Raw genomic sequence first — 20,000 nt, 5'->3', positions numbered from 1 at the left:
CGGTACAATCTTTGTCACGTAGGCTTGTAGCCTACATGAATGACATATTATGATACCAATCACATCGCCATGAATGGAATACGTTTGTATATTAATGTATTTGACCCATACCGAGCAGTGCACAAGCAGTCATGTAGGATATTCCCCGTGAGACTCAGACGGGCGGCAGTGATTCGTCACCGTGCCGCCACGTTAATAAGAGATTGGAGCGTCGGGTTTATATCCTTAACCCAGCCAGGTTGTAGTCTTCAAAACTCTCTATGACATAACTCCATAACATAGGACAAGCTACTGTACGTTTGTACACCTCACTGTCCATGAAAAGATCGTCGGAAGTCCCGAAAATGTGCTCGCAGAAGAGCTGTATATTTTGAAAATAGCAGATCTACAAGCTCACAACACGTCGCGATGCGACCCGTTTTTGAGCTTGCAGATCTGTTATGAAAATGTTATATTTTCACAGGGATTATTTATTAGTGTAGATATACATTTAGGAGTGGATTATGTGTCCAGATGCCTGTCAGACAGTCAGACAATGCTGCTCCGCAGGTCTAGAATGGAATAAACGGGCGCAGCCAACGTCAACAACTGGTCTCGACCAGACGTGAGATCTCAGCGTACGGTAGGATGAAGCCCACGTCAGGATATATTGATAAATGCCGAAAGGTGCGGTGATCTCGCCATACGCCCATTATTTGGGCTGCACCGCGTTGATAAATGAGGGCCACTGTGTGTACCGATTTGCATTATTTTTGGACAGAATCTGAAGGAGTAAGAGCAAAAAATGTGTTTTACAAAACTCAACCTCCTGGTGGCGCTCTAAAAGGCATATGTGAAAAATGCAGGACAAAGGTTTTTCCTTGGCCTCTAGGGAGTGTGCGTGCAAAGTTTCATGCAGATCGGTGCAGTTATAGCTAAAAACGTGAATCGGCCTGTTATAGCGCCACCATGAGGCTGATTTGAAAGTTTTCAAGTGGCATTTCTTCCTGGGCCAAGTGGTAATCTACGTGAAAAACAAACACGGAAAGCGCATGCTGCGTTCATGATTCGAGGCATTTTGTTGAAAATGAACCAATCCTGCAAAATTTGGAAGCCAATCTTAGCCAATCAGGATTTAATATGGAAAATCGGACAGATCCGTGTTGATCACATGACTATAGACATATTGTGTACCGATTTGCATGTTGTTTGGACAAAATCTGTAGGAGTAATATCAAAAAATTTGTTTTGAAAAAGTCGGCCTCATGGTGGCGCTATGACAGGCTGATCTAAAAAATGTGGGGCAGAGGTTCTGCTGTGGCATCCAGGGAGTGTGTGTGCGCAGTTTCACAGCGACCGGGCCAACGGTGGCGTAGATTAGCTGCTCGCAGACAGAAGGACGGACACACACGGACGGACAGTGGGCAAAACATACTCTCTCGCCATGCCTTTCGGCCTGGTGGAGACAATTATCAATATAATTTAACATCAGTCAGTTTCACAGCTGTTTGAATTTGAATTGATGAGAGAAACTATACATATAGTTTAATGTGTCTTAGCTGACCAGGTCAAAGCAATTAAGTTTGGCCAATCATGTTACTGATGGGGTGAGAGGGACTGCAAGCCAATCAAGGCCTGTGTGGTTTATACAGCCATGTGACATTAGCAAGGGAATATGCTGGCTGACTTCGAAGAGTGAAGATGTTATCTGTTGTCCACAAATGTTTTCTTCTTACTCCTTCAGATTCTGTCCAAAAAACACGCAAATCGGTACACAGTATCTCTATAGTCATGTGATCAAGATGGATGTGTCCGATATTTCATATTCCATCCTACTTGCCTAACATTGCCTTACTAAGTTTGCAGGATAGGTCCGTTTTGAACACAATTCCTCAAATCATGAACGCAGTGTGCGATTTCCGTGAAATTTTGTACGCACATTCCCACTAGGCTGAGGAAGAAATACCCCCCTTTTCACATTGGCCTGTTGTAGCGCCACCAGCAGGTCTAATTTAGCAAACCACATTTTTGGAACAAAATCATGAATGCAGTGTCCGATTGCTGTGAAAAGCCTAAGAAGAAATGGAACCCTTTTCACATTGGCCTATTATAGCGCCACCAGGAGGCCACAATAACCTACCTGACCTGGCAGAGACTTGTGCTCCAAGGAGCACTTTTTCTAGTTTTGAATCAGTTCTAACCAAAACTTATATTCCCTCAAGTTTTCCTCGTGACATAATGTACACGTATACGTACCCCCAGAACATATGCTTTCAACACGTACAATTTAATGTTGTGGTCACCATCATCATCGGTGTAAAGAAGCGTGTGTGTGTGTGTGTGTGTGTGTGTGTGTGTGTGTGTGTGTGTGTGTGTGTGTGTGTGTGTGTGTGTGTGTGTGTGTGGGGGGGGAGACAGGTCTCACGGCCCAGAATGCCATACCAGGAAAAAAGGAGGGTAAGACTATATATTAAGGTCGGGTCTATAATGCATTATAATCACATTTATATTGCATAATAATGCACTTATAAGGCCTTATACCACTTTTCATAATCATGCATAACAACTTATAACAAAGTTTATGAAGTCTTATAACTTATAATATATCTATATATAGTCTTATACCTTTATACCTTTGGGGGATACCTTGGGGAGCCCGAGGGAACATAGGGTGTAATTTGGGATGAGGGAACATAGGGCTGAGGGAACATAGGGTCTAATTTGGGATGAGGGAACATAGGGTTGAGGGAACATAGGGCTGAGGGAACATAGGGACTAATTTGGATAAAATTAAATTGTTAGGGATTGAGGGAACATAGGGCTGAGGGAACATAGGGCTGAGGGAACATAGGCATGACCCCGCTATGACCTCCTTATACGCACGCACGCACGCACGCACACACGCACACACAGTTAGACACACAGTACTTCTCCAGTATAGAGTATCAGGTCTGGTTCATCCACTAATAGTTCACATGGATCATGTTGTATTGTGATCAGAGGTGGACGAAGTACTCGACCCCAATACTTGAGTAAGAGTACAGATACTCCTGGTCTAATTTACTCCACTACAAGTAAAAGTAGCTCAGTCAAAATGTTACTCAAGTAAGAGCAAAAAAGTCATTGCTTTTAAAGTATTCAAGTACATAAATAATCATCGGCACGTCGCCGAAGGGCTGCAGCCGCTCGGTGTGACGGCTCACGCACTCCATGTAGGCGTCGCTGAACTCGTACTGCACGTTGACCAGCCGGAACATCCTCTCCAGCAGGTCGGCCCAGAAGTCCGACAGCATGGAGTCCAGGTTGACGGCGGTGCCGCCCGACAGGTAGTAGCGCTTCAGCGACGCGAAGAAGTTCTTGAAGAGCTCGGCGTTCTGCACGTACATCATGCCGTACGTGCGCACGAACATGGTGTTGAGGGAGCGCTCAGCGTTTTCTAGCAGCTCACGGAAAAACTCTGGTAGGGGGAAAAAAATGACAATGTAGGATGTAGGATATTCCCCGTGAGACTCAGACGGGCGGCAGTGATTCGTCACCGTGCCGCCACGTTAATAAGAGATTGGAGCGTCGGGTTTATATCCTTAACCCAGCCAGGTTGTAGTCTTCAAAACTCTCTATGACATAACTCCATAACATAGGACAAGCTACTGTACGTTTGTACACCTCACTGTCCATGAAAAGATCGTCGGAAGTCCCGAAAATGTGCTCGCAGAAGAGCTGTATATTTTGAAAATAGCAGATCTACAAGCTCACAACACGTCGCGATGCGACCCGTTTTTGAGCTTGCAGATCTGTTATGAAAATGTTATATTTTCACAGGGATTATTTATTAGTGTAGATATACATTTAGGAGTGGATTATGTGTCCAGATGCCTGTCAGACAGTCAGACAATGCTGCTCCGCAGGTCTAGAATGGAATAAACGGGCGCAGCCAACGTCAACAACTGGTCTCGACCAGACGTGAGATCTCAGCGTACGGTAGGATGAAGCCCACGTCAGGATATATTGATAAATGCCGAAAGGTGCGGTGATCTCGCCATACGCCCATTATTTGGGCTGCACCGCGTTGATAAATGAGGGCCACTGTGTGTACCGATTTGCATTATTTTTGGACAGAATCTGAAGGAGTAAGAGCAAAAAATGTGTTTTACAAAACTCAACCTCCTGGTGGCGCTCTAAAAGGCATATGTGAAAAATGCAGGACAAAGGTTTTTCCTTGGCCTCTAGGGAGTGTGCGTGCAAAGTTTCATGCAGATCGGTGCAGTTATAGCTAAAAACGTGAATCGGCCTGTTATAGCGCCACCATGAGGCTGATTTGAAAGTTTTCAAGTGGCATTTCTTCCTGGGCCAAGTGGTAATCTACGTGAAAAACAAACACGGAAAGCGCATGCTGCGTTCATGATTCGAGGCATTTTGTTGAAAATGAACCAATCCTGCAAAATTTGGAAGCCAATCTTAGCCAATCAGGATTTAATATGGAAAATCGGACAGATCCGTGTTGATCACATGACTATAGACATATTGTGTACCGATTTGCATGTTGTTTGGACAAAATCTGTAGGAGTAATATCAAAAAATTTGTTTTGAAAAAGTCGGCCTCATGGTGGCGCTATGACAGGCTGATCTAAAAAATGTGGGGCAGAGGTTCTGCTGTGGCATCCAGGGAGTGTGTGTGCGCAGTTTCACAGCGACCGGGCCAACGGTGGCGTAGATTAGCTGCTCGCAGACAGAAGGACGGACACACACGGACGGACAGTGGGCAAAACATACTCTCTCGCCATGCCTTTCGGCCTGGTGGAGACAATTATCAATATAATTTAACATCAGTCAGTTTCACAGCTGTTTGAATTTGAATTGATGAGAGAAACTATACATATAGTTTAATGTGTCTTAGCTGACCAGGTCAAAGCAATTAAGTTTGGCCAATCATGTTACTGATGGGGTGAGAGGGACTGCAAGCCAATCAAGGCCTGTGTGGTTTATACAGCCATGTGACATTAGCAAGGGAATATGCTGGCTGACTTCGAAGAGTGAAGATGTTATCTGTTGTCCACAAATGTTTTCTTCTTACTCCTTCAGATTCTGTCCAAAAAACACGCAAATCGGTACACAGTATCTCTATAGTCATGTGATCAAGATGGATGTGTCCGATATTTCATATTCCATCCTACTTGCCTAACATTGCCTTACTAAGTTTGCAGGATAGGTCCGTTTTGAACACAATTCCTCAAATCATGAACGCAGTGTGCGATTTCCGTGAAATTTTGTACGCACATTCCCACTAGGCTGAGGAAGAAATACCCCCCTTTTCACATTGGCCTGTTGTAGCGCCACCAGCAGGTCTAATTTAGCAAACCACATTTTTGGAACAAAATCATGAATGCAGTGTCCGATTGCTGTGAAAAGCCTAAGAAGAAATGGAACCCTTTTCACATTGGCCTATTATAGCGCCACCAGGAGGCCACAATAACCTACCTGACCTGGCAGAGACTTGTGCTCCAAGGAGCACTTTTTCTAGTTTTGAATCAGTTCTAACCAAAACTTATATTCCCTCAAGTTTTCCTCGTGACATAATGTACACGTATACGTACCCCCAGAACATATGCTTTCAACACGTACAATTTAATGTTGTGGTCACCATCATCATCGGTGTAAAGAAGCGTGTGTGTGTGTGTGTGTGTGTGTGTGTGTGTGTGTGTGTGTGTGTGTGTGTGTGTGTGTGTGTGTGTGTGTGTGTGTGTGGGGGGGGAGACAGGTCTCACGGCCCAGAATGCCATACCAGGAAAAAAGGAGGGTAAGACTATATATTAAGGTCGGGTCTATAATGCATTATAATCACATTTATATTGCATAATAATGCACTTATAAGGCCTTATACCACTTTTCATAATCATGCATAACAACTTATAACAAAGTTTATGAAGTCTTATAACTTATAATATATCTATATATAGTCTTATACCTTTATACCTTTGGGGGATACCTTGGGGAGCCCGAGGGAACATAGGGTGTAATTTGGGATGAGGGAACATAGGGCTGAGGGAACATAGGGTCTAATTTGGGATGAGGGAACATAGGGTTGAGGGAACATAGGGCTGAGGGAACATAGGGACTAATTTGGATAAAATTAAATTGTTAGGGATTGAGGGAACATAGGGCTGAGGGAACATAGGGCTGAGGGAACATAGGCATGACCCCGCTATGACCTCCTTATACGCACGCACGCACGCACGCACACACGCACACACAGTTAGACACACAGTACTTCTCCAGTATAGAGTATCAGGTCTGGTTCATCCACTAATAGTTCACATGGATCATGTTGTATTGTGATCAGAGGTGGACGAAGTACTCGACCCCAATACTTGAGTAAGAGTACAGATACTCCTGGTCTAATTTACTCCACTACAAGTAAAAGTAGCTCAGTCAAAATGTTACTCAAGTAAGAGCAAAAAAGTCATTGCTTTTAAAGTATTCAAGTACATGCTTTGAGAAATACTTAAAGTACAAGTAAAAGTACAAGTACATGCTTTGAAAAATACTTAAAGTACAAGTAAAAGTAAAACTAGAAGTAAACAGAAGCCAGAACTACGGCTAGTGTGAGAGCAGAAGTGTGTCCAATTGAATTTTAAGGAAGAAAACAAAACAGCCAACCTAAAAGTAGTTGGAAATGTACTCAAGTAATAGTAATAAGTATCAAAAAACATCTAATGCTCAAGTACAGTACATTTACTCCGTTACTGTCCACCTCTGATTGTGATGCAGTAAATTATGGTATCACTCTCCACCTCCCTCCCCATCCCCCATCCCCTCCTCCTCCTCCTCATCATCTCCCCATTGACCGTGTACTTCCTTAATACAAAACTGACACCCACTTTCTTAAAAAAATCATGGGTCAAAATAGCATTTTTAGGCTGAGATAAGCACTTTGGTGACATTTTCCTGTAACTTGTTCCCAGTACATTCTAAGTGGCTGCTGACTTTGTGAGGTCTGTAAAAGTGGGTTTTAGGAGCCCAACACAAAATACATGAACCCTAATGCCTTCCTTCAGACAAAACTGACACCCACTTTCTTTAAAAAATCGTGGGTCAAAATAGCATTTTTAGGCTGAGATAAGCACTTTGGTGACATTTTCTTGTAACTTGTTCCCAGTACATTTTAAGTGGCTGCTGACTTTGTGAGGTCTGTAAAAGTGGGTTTTAGGAGCCCAACACAAAATACATGAGCCCTAATGCCTTCCTTCAGACAAAACTGACACCCACTTTCTTAAAAAAATCTTGGGTCAAAATAGCATTTTTAGACTGAGATAAGCACTTTGGTCACATTTTCCTGTAACTTGTTCCCAGTACATTCTAAGTGGCTGCTGACTTTGTGAGGTCTCTAAAAGTGGGTTTTAGGAGCCCAACACAAAATACATGAGCCCTAATGCCTTCCTTTATATACTGTACAATGTCTTTTATGCAAGTACATTGCCTCGTCATGTAAATAATTGTCATTTAATCCCATATGGAGTGGGACATAAAAATAAAACGGCAAACAGTATTACATAATACAAAAAATAAATGAATAGTATTATATAATACTTTTGGAATAACATACTGTGAGAACACTGTATTCCATTTATTTGTGTTAGAATTAAAACTGCAGTCTGTATGTTTTATGTTTATCCCCGATGGAGAGAGGTATGTGCAACGATGTCTGAACTACAGTAAAGATAGTGGCATATCTAGTGTCCAATCTGGTGCAGCTTCTGCCTCAAATAACTTTATTGAAAAAAATAGGATCATGCTCCAAACGATCAAGGGTTTATTACCACCATATAGTGTGACGTTTCGAGCCTAGTGGCTCTTCCTCAGTCACTGATGTTTGTTTCTGCCCTTTTCTACTTGTCAAATAACTCTATTGACATTGTCAAACAGTAGTTGTCCTACCCAACACCAGGGTCTAAATGTCTCAATGGAAGAGTAGGGAGACCACCTCCAACTACATTGTATTCTACATTTTTATCCCAGATTAAATAACAGTTATGTACATTAAAGCAACACAGATCAGAGCTATCAAGGTTTATAGCACTGCTTCTCAAAGTGCAGAAGGGGTCCTTGAGGAGTGTAACACTGAGCGTGTATAGATTTGTACACTCTTAAGAGTTCAACTTACAATTTTAGACGGAGGTCCCAGACATAAGTTTCATTAAATGGGGGTCTGTGTGCCTAATGTGCATGAAACTGGGGGGTCCTTGAAAGGAAAAGACCTGAATAACTGGCTCATGGGACCAGAAGAAGTGTCCTTACCCAGGAAGTTGTTCCATTCCGTGTCCAAGTCAGCCTGGTTGGTAAGATTTTTATCAACCCATATCCCAATACTCAATGCTTTCCTTTTGCTTGTTTAGGCAAAACGTATTGACATTATGTAAGTATTCCATTACAAACCTCTAGGCGGTAGGCTACACACAGAGTATCTAATTGGTGATAATTACATTTTAGGAGCTCATTATGGATTCATGGAAGCTTCCACGCCAACAAAGAGCTTAAGTGCACATCACGGCTCCTTTTAAATCAACTTACCAGGAAAACTTTTGTAAAAAAATACTACTTTATGTTTAGGTACTGCACTGGTCTATGCAAATTAGGGCAGTTGACCATGAACAGTTGGCATATCATAGCTGTCGGGCCGAAACCTTTTATCTCAAAATGTCATCTTTTTCCGTCATTTAATGCCCTACTTTGTCATACAAGAGAGTCGAGCAAAAGAAGTGAAAATAGCCGATTTACAAGCTCACAATGCGTTGCATCCTGAAAAAGGAATGGTTTTGGACATACAAGGTTTCCACCCGACAGAGGTGATTATGTTATCTTGGCACATGACAGCGGTTTGGGATTGCAACTGAGCCCCGGACCAGATGGCACCATCATGATTATATAAAACGTGTTTTGATGTCATCATATTGGAGTTTGTGATTCCCAATGCTTGCTCATCGGCAAAGTGTGTACACCACTATGACGGACTGTGATTAACAAAAAGCGGTTGTCGTGTGTGTGATGTCAGGGCTTTTCAGTTTTTACACTCATGAGACATACAGAGCATTAAAAAAAAACACATACCGTGGAGACTTTATGGACCACCTCTGGCATGAGCAAAAGGCCACGGGTGAAGGTGCGCGCCGCCACGAAGGCGCGCGTCAGCTGCAGGCGGAGCTTGCGAGGCACGTCGCCGAAGGGCTGCAGCCGCTCGGTGTGACGGCTCACGCACTCCATGTAGGCGTCGCTGAACTCGTACTGCACGTTGACCAGCCGGAACATCCTCTCCAGCAGGTCGGCCCAGAAGTCCGACAGCATGGAGTCCAGGTTGACGGCGGTGCCGCCCGACAGGTAGTAGCGCTTCAGCGACGCGAAGAAGTTCTTGAAGAGCTCGGCGTTCTGCACGTACATCATGCCGTACGTGCGCACGAACATGGTGTTGAGGGAGCGCTCAGCGTTTTCTAGCAGCTCACGGAAAAACTCTGGTAGGGGGAAAAAAATGACAATGGTAGACGGGGTTGAGTGTCGATGGTTAAATACGAAACATTTCCTAACATCCACAGCAAACAATTTTCATTGTTAACATTTCAGAGTTCTTCTACAAATATGGAGACAGTTTGAAGAAAGGAAATTTAATTAGCTCCGTTCTCAGCTTGATGGCGAATCTGGGTCACATTCAAAACCAAAGAGACGGAGGGCTGATTTTATCTAACTTTAACCCAATACTCTATGTTTTCATTTTGCTTGTTTGGGCAAAGCATTTGCAAAACTCTTTTGAGTATACATTACAAAACCCTAGGCTATAGCCAACACACACACCCACGTGTACACACATACACACTGCCAAGATGAGTGTCAAACACTTCTATTGTACACGTTGACTAAATTGGCATCAATAGTTATTCAATTATCGCTGATGATCTTTTACATGACAGAACAAGAGAGCGAGCACTACACACTACAGGTTGTCTGTCTACATCAGTGGTTCTCAAACATTTTCATGTGAAGGACACAACCCCCAAATTGATAGCATTAGGCCACGGACCCCCATTTGAAAACATTTGTCGACATTTGTCAAGATTTTTCTAAAATACCCACAAGCTCACAACCGTTTTGTGACAAATCATATTTTTGAACAGCCAAAAATAAAATGGTTTCAAATGGTTTCAACTCATTTTGCTGGGGACCCCCTGGAACCTCCTCAAGGACCCCGGCGGGTCCCTGGACCCCACGTTGAAAATTAAAACTGCAGAAATCCATTTACGATAACGCAACACACACACACACACACAAGCAGCAAGATGTTTATTCCACTTGAGCCAGGAGGACTTTTTTTCTCAAGAGTATTTCAGCAGAACACCGCACGCCATAAAAAATCTTGGAAGAACAACATGCGTAAAGGAATGCATTATGGGAAGAGGTCCGAGGTTTTTGGAGAGGGATGGAGAAGTTAAGCGGGGCGGCGGGTGAAAGGTGGAGCGAGGCGGCGGTGTGGAGTCTGGGAGCGCCGCTTCCTCCATTCAACTGAGAGAAGAAAAAAAAAGAAAACGTCTCTACGCATCAAGCCTCTTCAAACTGACCACCGTCAATGGCATTTTTCTGTTGTCACATTCCATTCGCTTTCCTTTCTCCCGGCTTCTCTTGGGACTGTCCTTCAGAGGGACGCATTTTCAATAGGATTACTGAATAATGCGCCCCCGCCCCCCCCCCGTCCCCCGTCCAGTCTCCCCCATATAGGGACCTGTAACCCCCCCGCAACACAGACACACACACACACACACACACACACACACACACACACACACATCTCTCTCCCTTCACTGCATTCACTTCATCAGTTGCTTCAGAAGGCTCTCTTCAGGCCGACACAGGGAACAATGACCTACTTCATCCTTAGGAATGCCCCCCCCCCCCCCCCCCCCACACAACACCCCCCCCCACCACCACCACCACCTCCACCCACAAATAATCCAGCTCCCTCTCCCATGAACCCCCAGCCCATACACACACTCTTAATCTGAACAAAATGAGAATTCCACAGTCTCTCCCCAAAAAAAAGGAGGAAAAAAAAGAAAACGAAATCCTACACGTCCATATTCTGTGCATGTGAACACACACTATGTCCTTTCAATTCCCTCTTTTTATCAACCCCTTTCTTCCCTGTACACACACACCTTGTGTTCCAGTGCAGTCGCTCTGGATGTCCTCTGGATGTCCTTGAAATGTAAAGTTCCCATGCTCTCCCTCCCTCTCTGGGAGGGAGTCACTATACACTCCCGAATCAGCCACCAGGTCTCTCTCTCTCGCACGCACGCACGCACGCACGCACGCACGCACACACACACACACACACACACACACACACACACACACACACACACACACACACACACACACACACACACACACACACACACACACACACACACACACACACACACACACACACACACACCTAGTAGTGCTGCTGTCACTTCCACTTCAGAGTGACACACAAATGAGGTGGGGGGGGGGGGCAAAGTTGAGGGCTTTTTTAACTCCCAAATTCCCACTGTGTCGCCAAGGATACCGGAAACCACCACACACACACACAAAGACACCAAATTCCAGGCTCCATTGACAGAGATTAAAACAAAAGACAGCCTCCTCTCCTCCTACCAGATGAGGCACAAGTTTAAAGTCAGTGAAAGGAGACCTTAACTTGTTACACTTTCTGTTTCCGGTCTGTTACATTAACATTACGTTAACACTTTCTATTTCCTGTCTGTTACATTAACATTATGTTATTAACACTTTCGATTTCCTGTCTGTTACATTAACATTACGTTAACACTTTCGATTTCCTGTCTGTTACATTAACATTATGTTAACACTTTCTATTTCCTGTCTGTTACATTAACATTATGTTAACACTTTCTATTTCCTGTCTGTTACATTAACATTATCTTATTAACACTTTCGATTTCCTGTCTGTTACTCTTCATGTTCCATCAGTGCTACAATGATTCAGCACCAACCCACCATTTGTTCTCCAAAAAAAGATTATATACTGTGTTTAAATATGTATGTGTGTGTGCGTGCGCACAGTCGCACACACGTGTGGTAAGTAGTGGTGGTTGTGTGTGTGTGTGTGTGTGTGTGTGTGTGTGTGTGTGTGTGTGTGTGTGTGTGTGTGTGTGTGTGTGTGTGTGTGTGTGTGTGTGTGTGTGTGTGTGTGTGTGCGCATTACACAGGCATCTTGCATTGTCATTAAAAACAGTTTATGACATGCGTGCGTCTGCCAACAGCTCCCCCTCAGGAGGTTTCCATTAAAACACACTGAGCTGACAGAATGTGGGTGAAAGGTTGCATGACAGAAAGACACACAGAGAAAGAGCTAAATGTAATGTAGCAACCTACTCTATCAAGTACAACTTCTCTCACTGTGCCTCCTTTGGTGGCATGAGACCCATCCATCCCTCTCTCCATCCAACTACTCCCCTCTCTCAATGCATCCATCTCTCCCTCCATCGGACCATCCATCCCTCCCTCCATGATCCCCCCCCCCATGCATCCATCCGTCCCCTCTCTCAATCCATCCATCCACCCCTCCCTCCCTCTCTCACATCACATCACCTCCTGCTCCCCTCCTCCCTTCTTCAAGGAGGACTGAATTTCCTCTCTGCTAGCCCCCCACCCCCTCCTCCCTCCCCCCCCAGGTCTCTATAAAGTGCGCTCCTCCCAGGACCGGCCCAGGCAGTAATTGCATCCTATTTGTGCCAATTAGTCACTGTCGCTTCTCTCTTTCTCTTATGGGATTCCACCCCTCCTGCTGTGTGTGAGCCTGCAGTGGTGGGGATGGATGTGTCCTGTGTGTGTGTGTGTGTGTGTGTGTGTGTGTGTGTGTGTGTGTGTGTGTGTGTGTGTGTGTGTGAAGGGTCAAGGGGCTTTAATCCCAGTGCTTAGCTCCCAGACGATGACTGGCTCTGCTGAGCAGGGTCAGTGGAACTGGACAGACAGACTTGAGTTTAGGACAAACACACCACGGAAAGAAAGGCACAGCAACAACTATTTCTGTCCTGCACTTAATTGGCCATGACTCCTACCTCCGGGCGTATGAACACAGTCTGCGTATAACCACACACTCCACTTCCTCAGTTTATTTGTGTGTGTGTGTGTGTGTGTGTGTGTGTGTGCACGTGCCTGTGTGTGTGTGTGTGTGTGTACGTGTATTTGCAGCTGTGTTTACATGTGCGTCCTACTCCAGATGAACGGCAAATAGGGCTGCAACGTCATCATTTGCATCTCGGTCGGCCACAGTGAATACAATGAGAGTCAACTTCCTGCGTTTGGTTCCGCCGGCAGGAAGTTGCCCACCTCTGGCGGTCTCAACGTGAGAACGAGAAAATAATGGAAGCGGCAACCTGAGCCCCGTCATCTTATCCAGCTAGAGAACGCTCTAATGGGCCAGGTGGAGGAGAGAGAGAGAGAGAGAGAGAGCACAGCGGGCCTTTTGTGAAGGAATCCCCCCCCATCCAACTGACGGCTCACACAGCGCACTCACACACAGTGTTCAGTCCTCCATACCGGTGACTCACAACTTTTTGGATTTCAACGACCCCCAGTTTGATATGCATTTGACCCCCTGTTTGATATGCGTTAAAGGAGAATTACGGACTACTACTTCTTACCTTTTATATGACATTATCCTGGGACGAGTGGTACAGTAAAAAAAAAAATCATAACTCCATGTGAGTCCACCGCAGTTAACACATCCACCGCCAAGGGCTAATCTCATAATGTACTCACCAGTGCCAAGGTTTTATTGTTGTTTTTTTTTTTTTTCAGGTCGCCATAGGCCCCGTTAAAATCCTTTAGATTGCCCGATCCACTGTTTGTAAACAACGCGCACATGTCCTTGTGTCTACTCGTCGAGACCGCGTGTCAAACGGAGCCGCCATGTTTGAGTTCTGACCGTTTATGTTAACATGGGAAATGCGAGGATGAAAAACTACATAGGTTTACAGGGCTTTTTGTGTACGACTTAGAATGGAGGCAGACGGGAAACAAAAAACGGGATCGCACTTCCGGTCGACTTCGGGTGGTGTTACACTGAAAATGGTCCCCCTAGAAAATTGAAAAAAAAAACAAAATTAGAAAAAAAGGAAAAAGCACCACAGCCCGTAGGCTACGGGATCGGCGCTTAACCGTTGGATTTAACGGCCCGTAGAACTACGGGCCCGGCGGTCAATGTGTTAAAAGCCAGAGCGTACGGTCCATGCGCTAGATCGCGTATTATTTTATTTTTTTATGAGATCGGACGTTCATATCGACAGAAAACCCTCCACAGTGTCTGTGTTGGATGCTCCCCTCCGGAAGTCTCACAAGACGAGATTTCACCCGTGACGTCATCCAAGTCAGTTTGTAAACACTACGGCGGCCCATTTGGTGGAGTTATGATTTCTACTTTACCACTCATCCTAGGATATAATAATATCAGATAAAAAAAAGTAAGACAAAGGTAGTCCGGAATTCTCCTTTAACTGAGTGTCCAAACTCAGAGTGTAACTCTGAGTGTACAAATGGACCCTTACAGACTTCCCTCTTGACTAATCTATGGCTGGTTTAGTGGGGCGACAGTTAACTGAACTAATTGATTTAATTGATTATAAAAATAAAAATAAATACTCCAATAGAGCTGCAACAGTTAACCACTTTCAACCTGACATCCCTATTCTGGGCATGTCACTATAGGTACAAATGTTCAATTATAAAAAGAACCTGCAAGTTAGAACTGCCTGCCCCACCCAGTAATGCAATACCCGTTGTACCTGTTGTCAGAGTACCCGTTGTAGCCATCTGTCTGTCTGTGTCCCTTTTATGCCCGTATATGTGGAGTCTAGGCCAGTCTACAACGTCATATTGATGTTGTGCAACACTCCCTCAGGTCCTCTGCGACGCGCGCGCCAAGTTTGAAGTCGGTTGGTCGGACAGTTCTCGAGATACAGGAACTACAGACGTACACACACTGACTTCGCAAATTTAAAGTAGGATAAATTATAATTTTGGGGCGTAAATACATAAATTAACTATCCTTATATTAAAATTGGCTAAAGGGAGGGCCGGCTGGCCGGTGTACCTCTAATGTCACGCTCATGTCACCATAACCATATTAGGAGTTCCCAATGCAGCTACAAAACCCAAATATGGAGTGTGTTGTTTAACCTCAATGTGTCGTCATGGCATCAGGCGCAAACAAATCAGGGTTCTCCATACATGGGCATAAAAGGGACAAGGACTGACAGATGCAGAGATCTCCATATATGGGCATATCAGTCGGATCGGCGGTGCGACGTAGGTGTAAAGGCCTCTAGTTTTAAAAAATGTGCTTCTCGATTACTTGATTAATTGAAAAAGTAATCAATAGAATGAATAATCACTAAGAAAATAATGGGTTGTTGCAGCCCTAAACAGATTGCCTTTACATATGAGTGGTGGGAGACATGGTTACCCGTGAGTCATGTACGGAAACGGCAAACACACTGAGACGGCTGAAGAGAAAGATGAGCACAGGGACGAGAACTAGAGAGCCAAGAGCCATGAAACATGATAGACAGAGAAAAAAGAGAGAGAGAGAGAGAAAGAGAGGTCTATTCGGGAGGAAGAGAGTTTGGGGAGTTTGGGGAGGCAGAGAGGAGAGATGGGGACAAAGGGAATAGAGAGAGGCAGAGGGAAAGAGAGAGGGAGTGGGATCAAGCAGCCATCACATTCCGACACGTCACATTCCTGCTCACATCTGGCGGCAATACACACACACTGTTACCAACCCTCAACAAGGCTCACACACACACACACACACACACACACACATGCACATGCACGGACGCGCACACACACACACACACGTTTTGGCCCCCCATTAACCACATGAACCCTACCGTACCTATTCTAGGTGGCGAACATTTGGTATTGCGTTGCAACGTGTCGTGAGCTTGTAGATCGGCTATTTTCGGCGAATATATTTAAGTGTAGAGGGGAAAAGGAGGAGGCCTAGTATATGGGGCACCCCAGTCAACTATACGTATATAGGGTATAAATTGTTAAACACAGGAGCCATCTCATATTGTTCTCCCGTTTGGTTAACAGGTATAAGCTCCATTTCACTAGTTGTGACCTTCCGCCGGGCTCCAGATCTCCGGCAGCATCATGTAGAGCAGTGGTTCTCAAACTTTTCCATGTCAAGGACCCCCAAAATGATATGTATTTGGCCGCGGACCCCCATCTCAAAATAATTTGTTCCAGGGACCCCCCAGAAGCAAAGATTTGAGTTAAACATGTGTGGTGGAAATACAGGTCGTGACCTATGACCTGGGCCTGAGTTAGCGTATTCTTGAGAATAGTGTGCTACTACGTGTAGCACACCAAGAATATGCTCCTGTACGAATATTCTGTGCAGCTACACAGAGAAAGAAATACTAAAACACAGAGAAAGAAATAATAAAACTCTCATATTCCCTAGACGATATTAAACTATTTGATGTCGGCTCCCAGAAGTGGGAGGGAACCTAATATCTTCTACATGCCCAGAATTGAGGATCCCTAAAGTCAGATTATTCTCTCTACTGACAGCGACCATCCCTAAGTGACAGTGTATGACGCACAAGGTACCCAGGTGTTGGCTCGATGTTAGGGATCAAGCGCAGGGCTCTTGTGGCCCAATAACCCCGGGCCCATAGAAACTAATGGTAAAAACCTCTAAGGGAGGGGAATGAGGATCAATTAATCTTCAGAGTTGCAAAGTCATTCTCGAATAACTTTGCAAAACAGTACGCAAACAGTACGCAAACAACAGATGCTGTTCGACTTTAGGGTCCCAGGTGGGACACAGTGGAAGGAATAACACATATTTGGAGGATGAGAGAATGAGATAATGGCCAGATATATTAGTGAGATAGGAGAATATTATCTCAGAGATTACCGGAGACCTGTGAGAGTCACTTCGTTGTTGCTACCTGCGAATGCTTGCTGTTGGTCTGTGTCTATATTGCAAATAAACCATTTCTACTGATATAACTAACTTCAGGTTTGAGATTGTATTCATTCTGCCAATCCAACTTTGAGGGAAGACTTAAGGACCCCTAGGGACCACTAATTACCGACATAATTGGCGTCACGACCGCAGGAATTTAATTAAAACGTTTCGTGAATTTTGACCAAACACCTCGGGAAAGTGCATCGCAGTGAACCGGAGAAGACCGGGACCCGATCGCGGGCTCCGCCTGTCGACAGAGCTCAAGGCGGCCGCCAGACAGAAAAGGTAATTAAAATGAAACAAATGCCTTTTTTGTGGGGTTCTCTCGATGGGGGGGGGGAAGGGAGGGGTCCCGGGCCGGGGCTGTAGGGCGCTGAACGGGGGGGGAAAGTAAAGATTTACGGAACGATAAATAAAAGAATCTGGCTGGGAAAAGTGCAAAATAGTTTTAGTGGATTGTGGGGTGAATGCATGATTAAACTTTAATAAAACTAACCAAGCATGTCTAAAAATTCTCAGCTTCAACTGCTTTGCAACATTGAAAAATGCAACAGACAAGTTGACCATAATTTGGATTAAACAGGTCGAGAGATAAACCGGTTAAAGAGATAAATTTAAAAGTTTGCAATAAACTGTGTGCAGTGATATTGCGCAGACTTATGCAAACAAAACACAGAGTAACACGTCTAAAGAGATAAAACAAAAATGTAGACGCATGAAAAGCTTTAGTTGAAGAGATATAAAATGACAGAGATAACATGATCAGTTGCAAAACAAATATTAAGAGAGAAAAGGAAGTCTGAAAACTACAGCTAACATGCAAAGAGTTAAGAGGTATTCAGATAATAAAGAGGAATAAGAGAATAGAGTAACTTCGATACAGTAGAGAATGAATGGTGGGTCCCACATATATATATTGGTGTTTGTGCTACAATGACAGGGTAGAGGAATATACACGAATAAATCAGAAGGTGACAACGCAGAGGATTGTTAAATAAATTAAGAGGACAAATCTCACGTATACATGCCGGATTTATTTGATAAATATTTGGAAATGCCAACAGAGGAGACTGCGGGGGGGGGGTGAGATAGAACCAATAATAAAAACTGCCAACCGATACCACCGCATCGGTAAAACCCCATACAGACGGCAGTTGTACGACCGTCACCCAAATTGATGCAGATTGAAAAATATGCACACTTCGCGATGTATAAAGGATCTCAAAGTGGGTGGGCCAAAAGGATGCATTTGGGAAAAAATAAAGTATAAGCAAATATGGAAATGCGATAACCAAATTGGCTGTGTGTTTTTGGATAATGTATTTTACAAATGAACAACTATGATAACCCAATAAGCTGTGTGTTTTTGGAAAAAGTACTGTATAAAATGCAATGTGGTGATTTAATAGGCTGTGTGGTGTTGCAAATCTTTCGGGGGAGGCATGTGGTGGCTTCATAGTGACATTTGTGGTTTTGGAAAATGAGATAAAGATCTGAAAAGTTTGTGCTTTATAATGAAATGATGATAAGATGACGAGTGGATAATGCTAAGGCAGAGAGAGAGTTTAGAATGCGAGGACCAGTCAGGAAATGTGCGTTATAAATACAATAGGAAAAGCAAAGAGGAGATAGGATAATTATTGGAATAGGCATGTACTAAATTTGGCTTATTTTAATGAAGCAAAGCACGCATTTTAGACCATTTTAATCGCGGTAATTTACAATAATTAATTAGATCACCGAAAGTAAATATACTGAACGTTTTGACAAATTAATAAAGAGCGAAATATGCGATCGGAAAATATTACATTCTGTTGAAACTGGCAATATAAATTACAAGCAATATAACAATGGTAAGAGATAGGATAATTATTGGAATAGGCATGTACTAAATTTGGCTTATTTTAATGAAATAAAGCACGCATTTTAGACCATTTTAATCGCGGTAATTTACAATAATTAATTAGATCACCGAAAGTAAATATACTGAACGTTTTGACAAATTAATAAAGAGCGAAATATGCGATCGGAAAATATTACATTCTGGTGAAACTGGCAATATAAATTACAAGCAATATAACAATGGTAAGAGATAGGATAATTATTGGAATAGGCATGTACTAAATTTGGCTTATTTTAATGAAATAAAGCACGCATTTTAGACCATTTTAATCGCGGTAATTTACAATAATTAATTAGATCACCGAAAGTAAATATACTGAACGTTTTGACAAATTAATAAAGAGCGAAATATGCGATCGGAAAATATTACATTCTGTTGAAACTGGCAATATAAATTACAAGCAATATAACAATGGTAAGAGATAGGATAATTATTGGAATAGGCATGTACTAAATTTGGCTTATTTTAATGAAGCAAAGCACGCATTTTAGACCATTTTAATCGCGGTAATTTACAATAATTAATTAGATCACCGAAAGTAAATATACTGAACGTTTTGACAAATTAATAAAGAGCGAAATATGCGATCGGAAAATATTACATTCTGTTGAAACTGGCAATATAAATTACAAGCAATATAACAATGGTAAGAGATAGGATAATTATTGGAATAGGCATGTACTAAATTTGGCTTATTTTAATGAAATAAAGCACGCATTTTAGACCATTTTAATCGCGGTAATTTACAATAATTAATTAGATCACCGAATGTAAATATACTGAACGTTTTGACAAATTAATAAAGAGCGAAATATGCGATCGGAAAATATTACATTCTGGTGAAACTGGCAATATAAATTACAAGCAATATAACAATGGTAAGAGATAGGATAATTATTGGAATAGGCATGTACTAAATTTGGCTTATTTTAATGAAATAAAGCACGCATTTTAGACCATTTTAATCGCGGTAATTTACAATAATTAATTAGATCACCGAAAGTAAATATACTGAACGTTTTGACAAATTAATAAAGAGCGAAATATGCGATCGGAAAATATTACATTCTGTTGAAACTGGCAATATAA

General features: G+C 43.1%; 1 protein-coding gene across 1 annotated transcript in view; it reads right to left on the bottom strand.

Annotated features, from left to right (window-relative positions):
* The window catches only part of LOC308081319 (glypican-4-like), a gene marked incomplete at both ends in the record, with an annotated part of 56,156 nt that overhangs the window by 4,747 nt on the left and 31,409 nt on the right, over positions 1–20,000 (bottom strand). Inside the window, 3 exons of the mRNA XM_080457701.1 lie at positions 3,144–3,436; positions 8,272–8,305; positions 9,082–9,479. Coding sequence (XP_080313827.1) covers positions 3,144–3,436; positions 8,272–8,305; positions 9,082–9,479 — 725 coding nt within the window. The remainder of the gene's footprint in view (positions 1–3,143; positions 3,437–8,271; positions 8,306–9,081; positions 9,480–20,000) is intronic.

This window comes from Gymnoscopelus braueri (assembly GCF_963280865.1).
Source record: "Gymnoscopelus braueri genome assembly, contig: SCAFFOLD_168, whole genome shotgun sequence".
NCBI classification, from domain to species: domain Eukaryota; kingdom Metazoa; phylum Chordata; class Actinopteri; order Myctophiformes; family Myctophidae; genus Gymnoscopelus; species Gymnoscopelus braueri.
The sequence above is the reverse complement of the archived record's forward strand: the minus strand, read 5'-3'. Positions and strand labels throughout refer to the sequence as shown.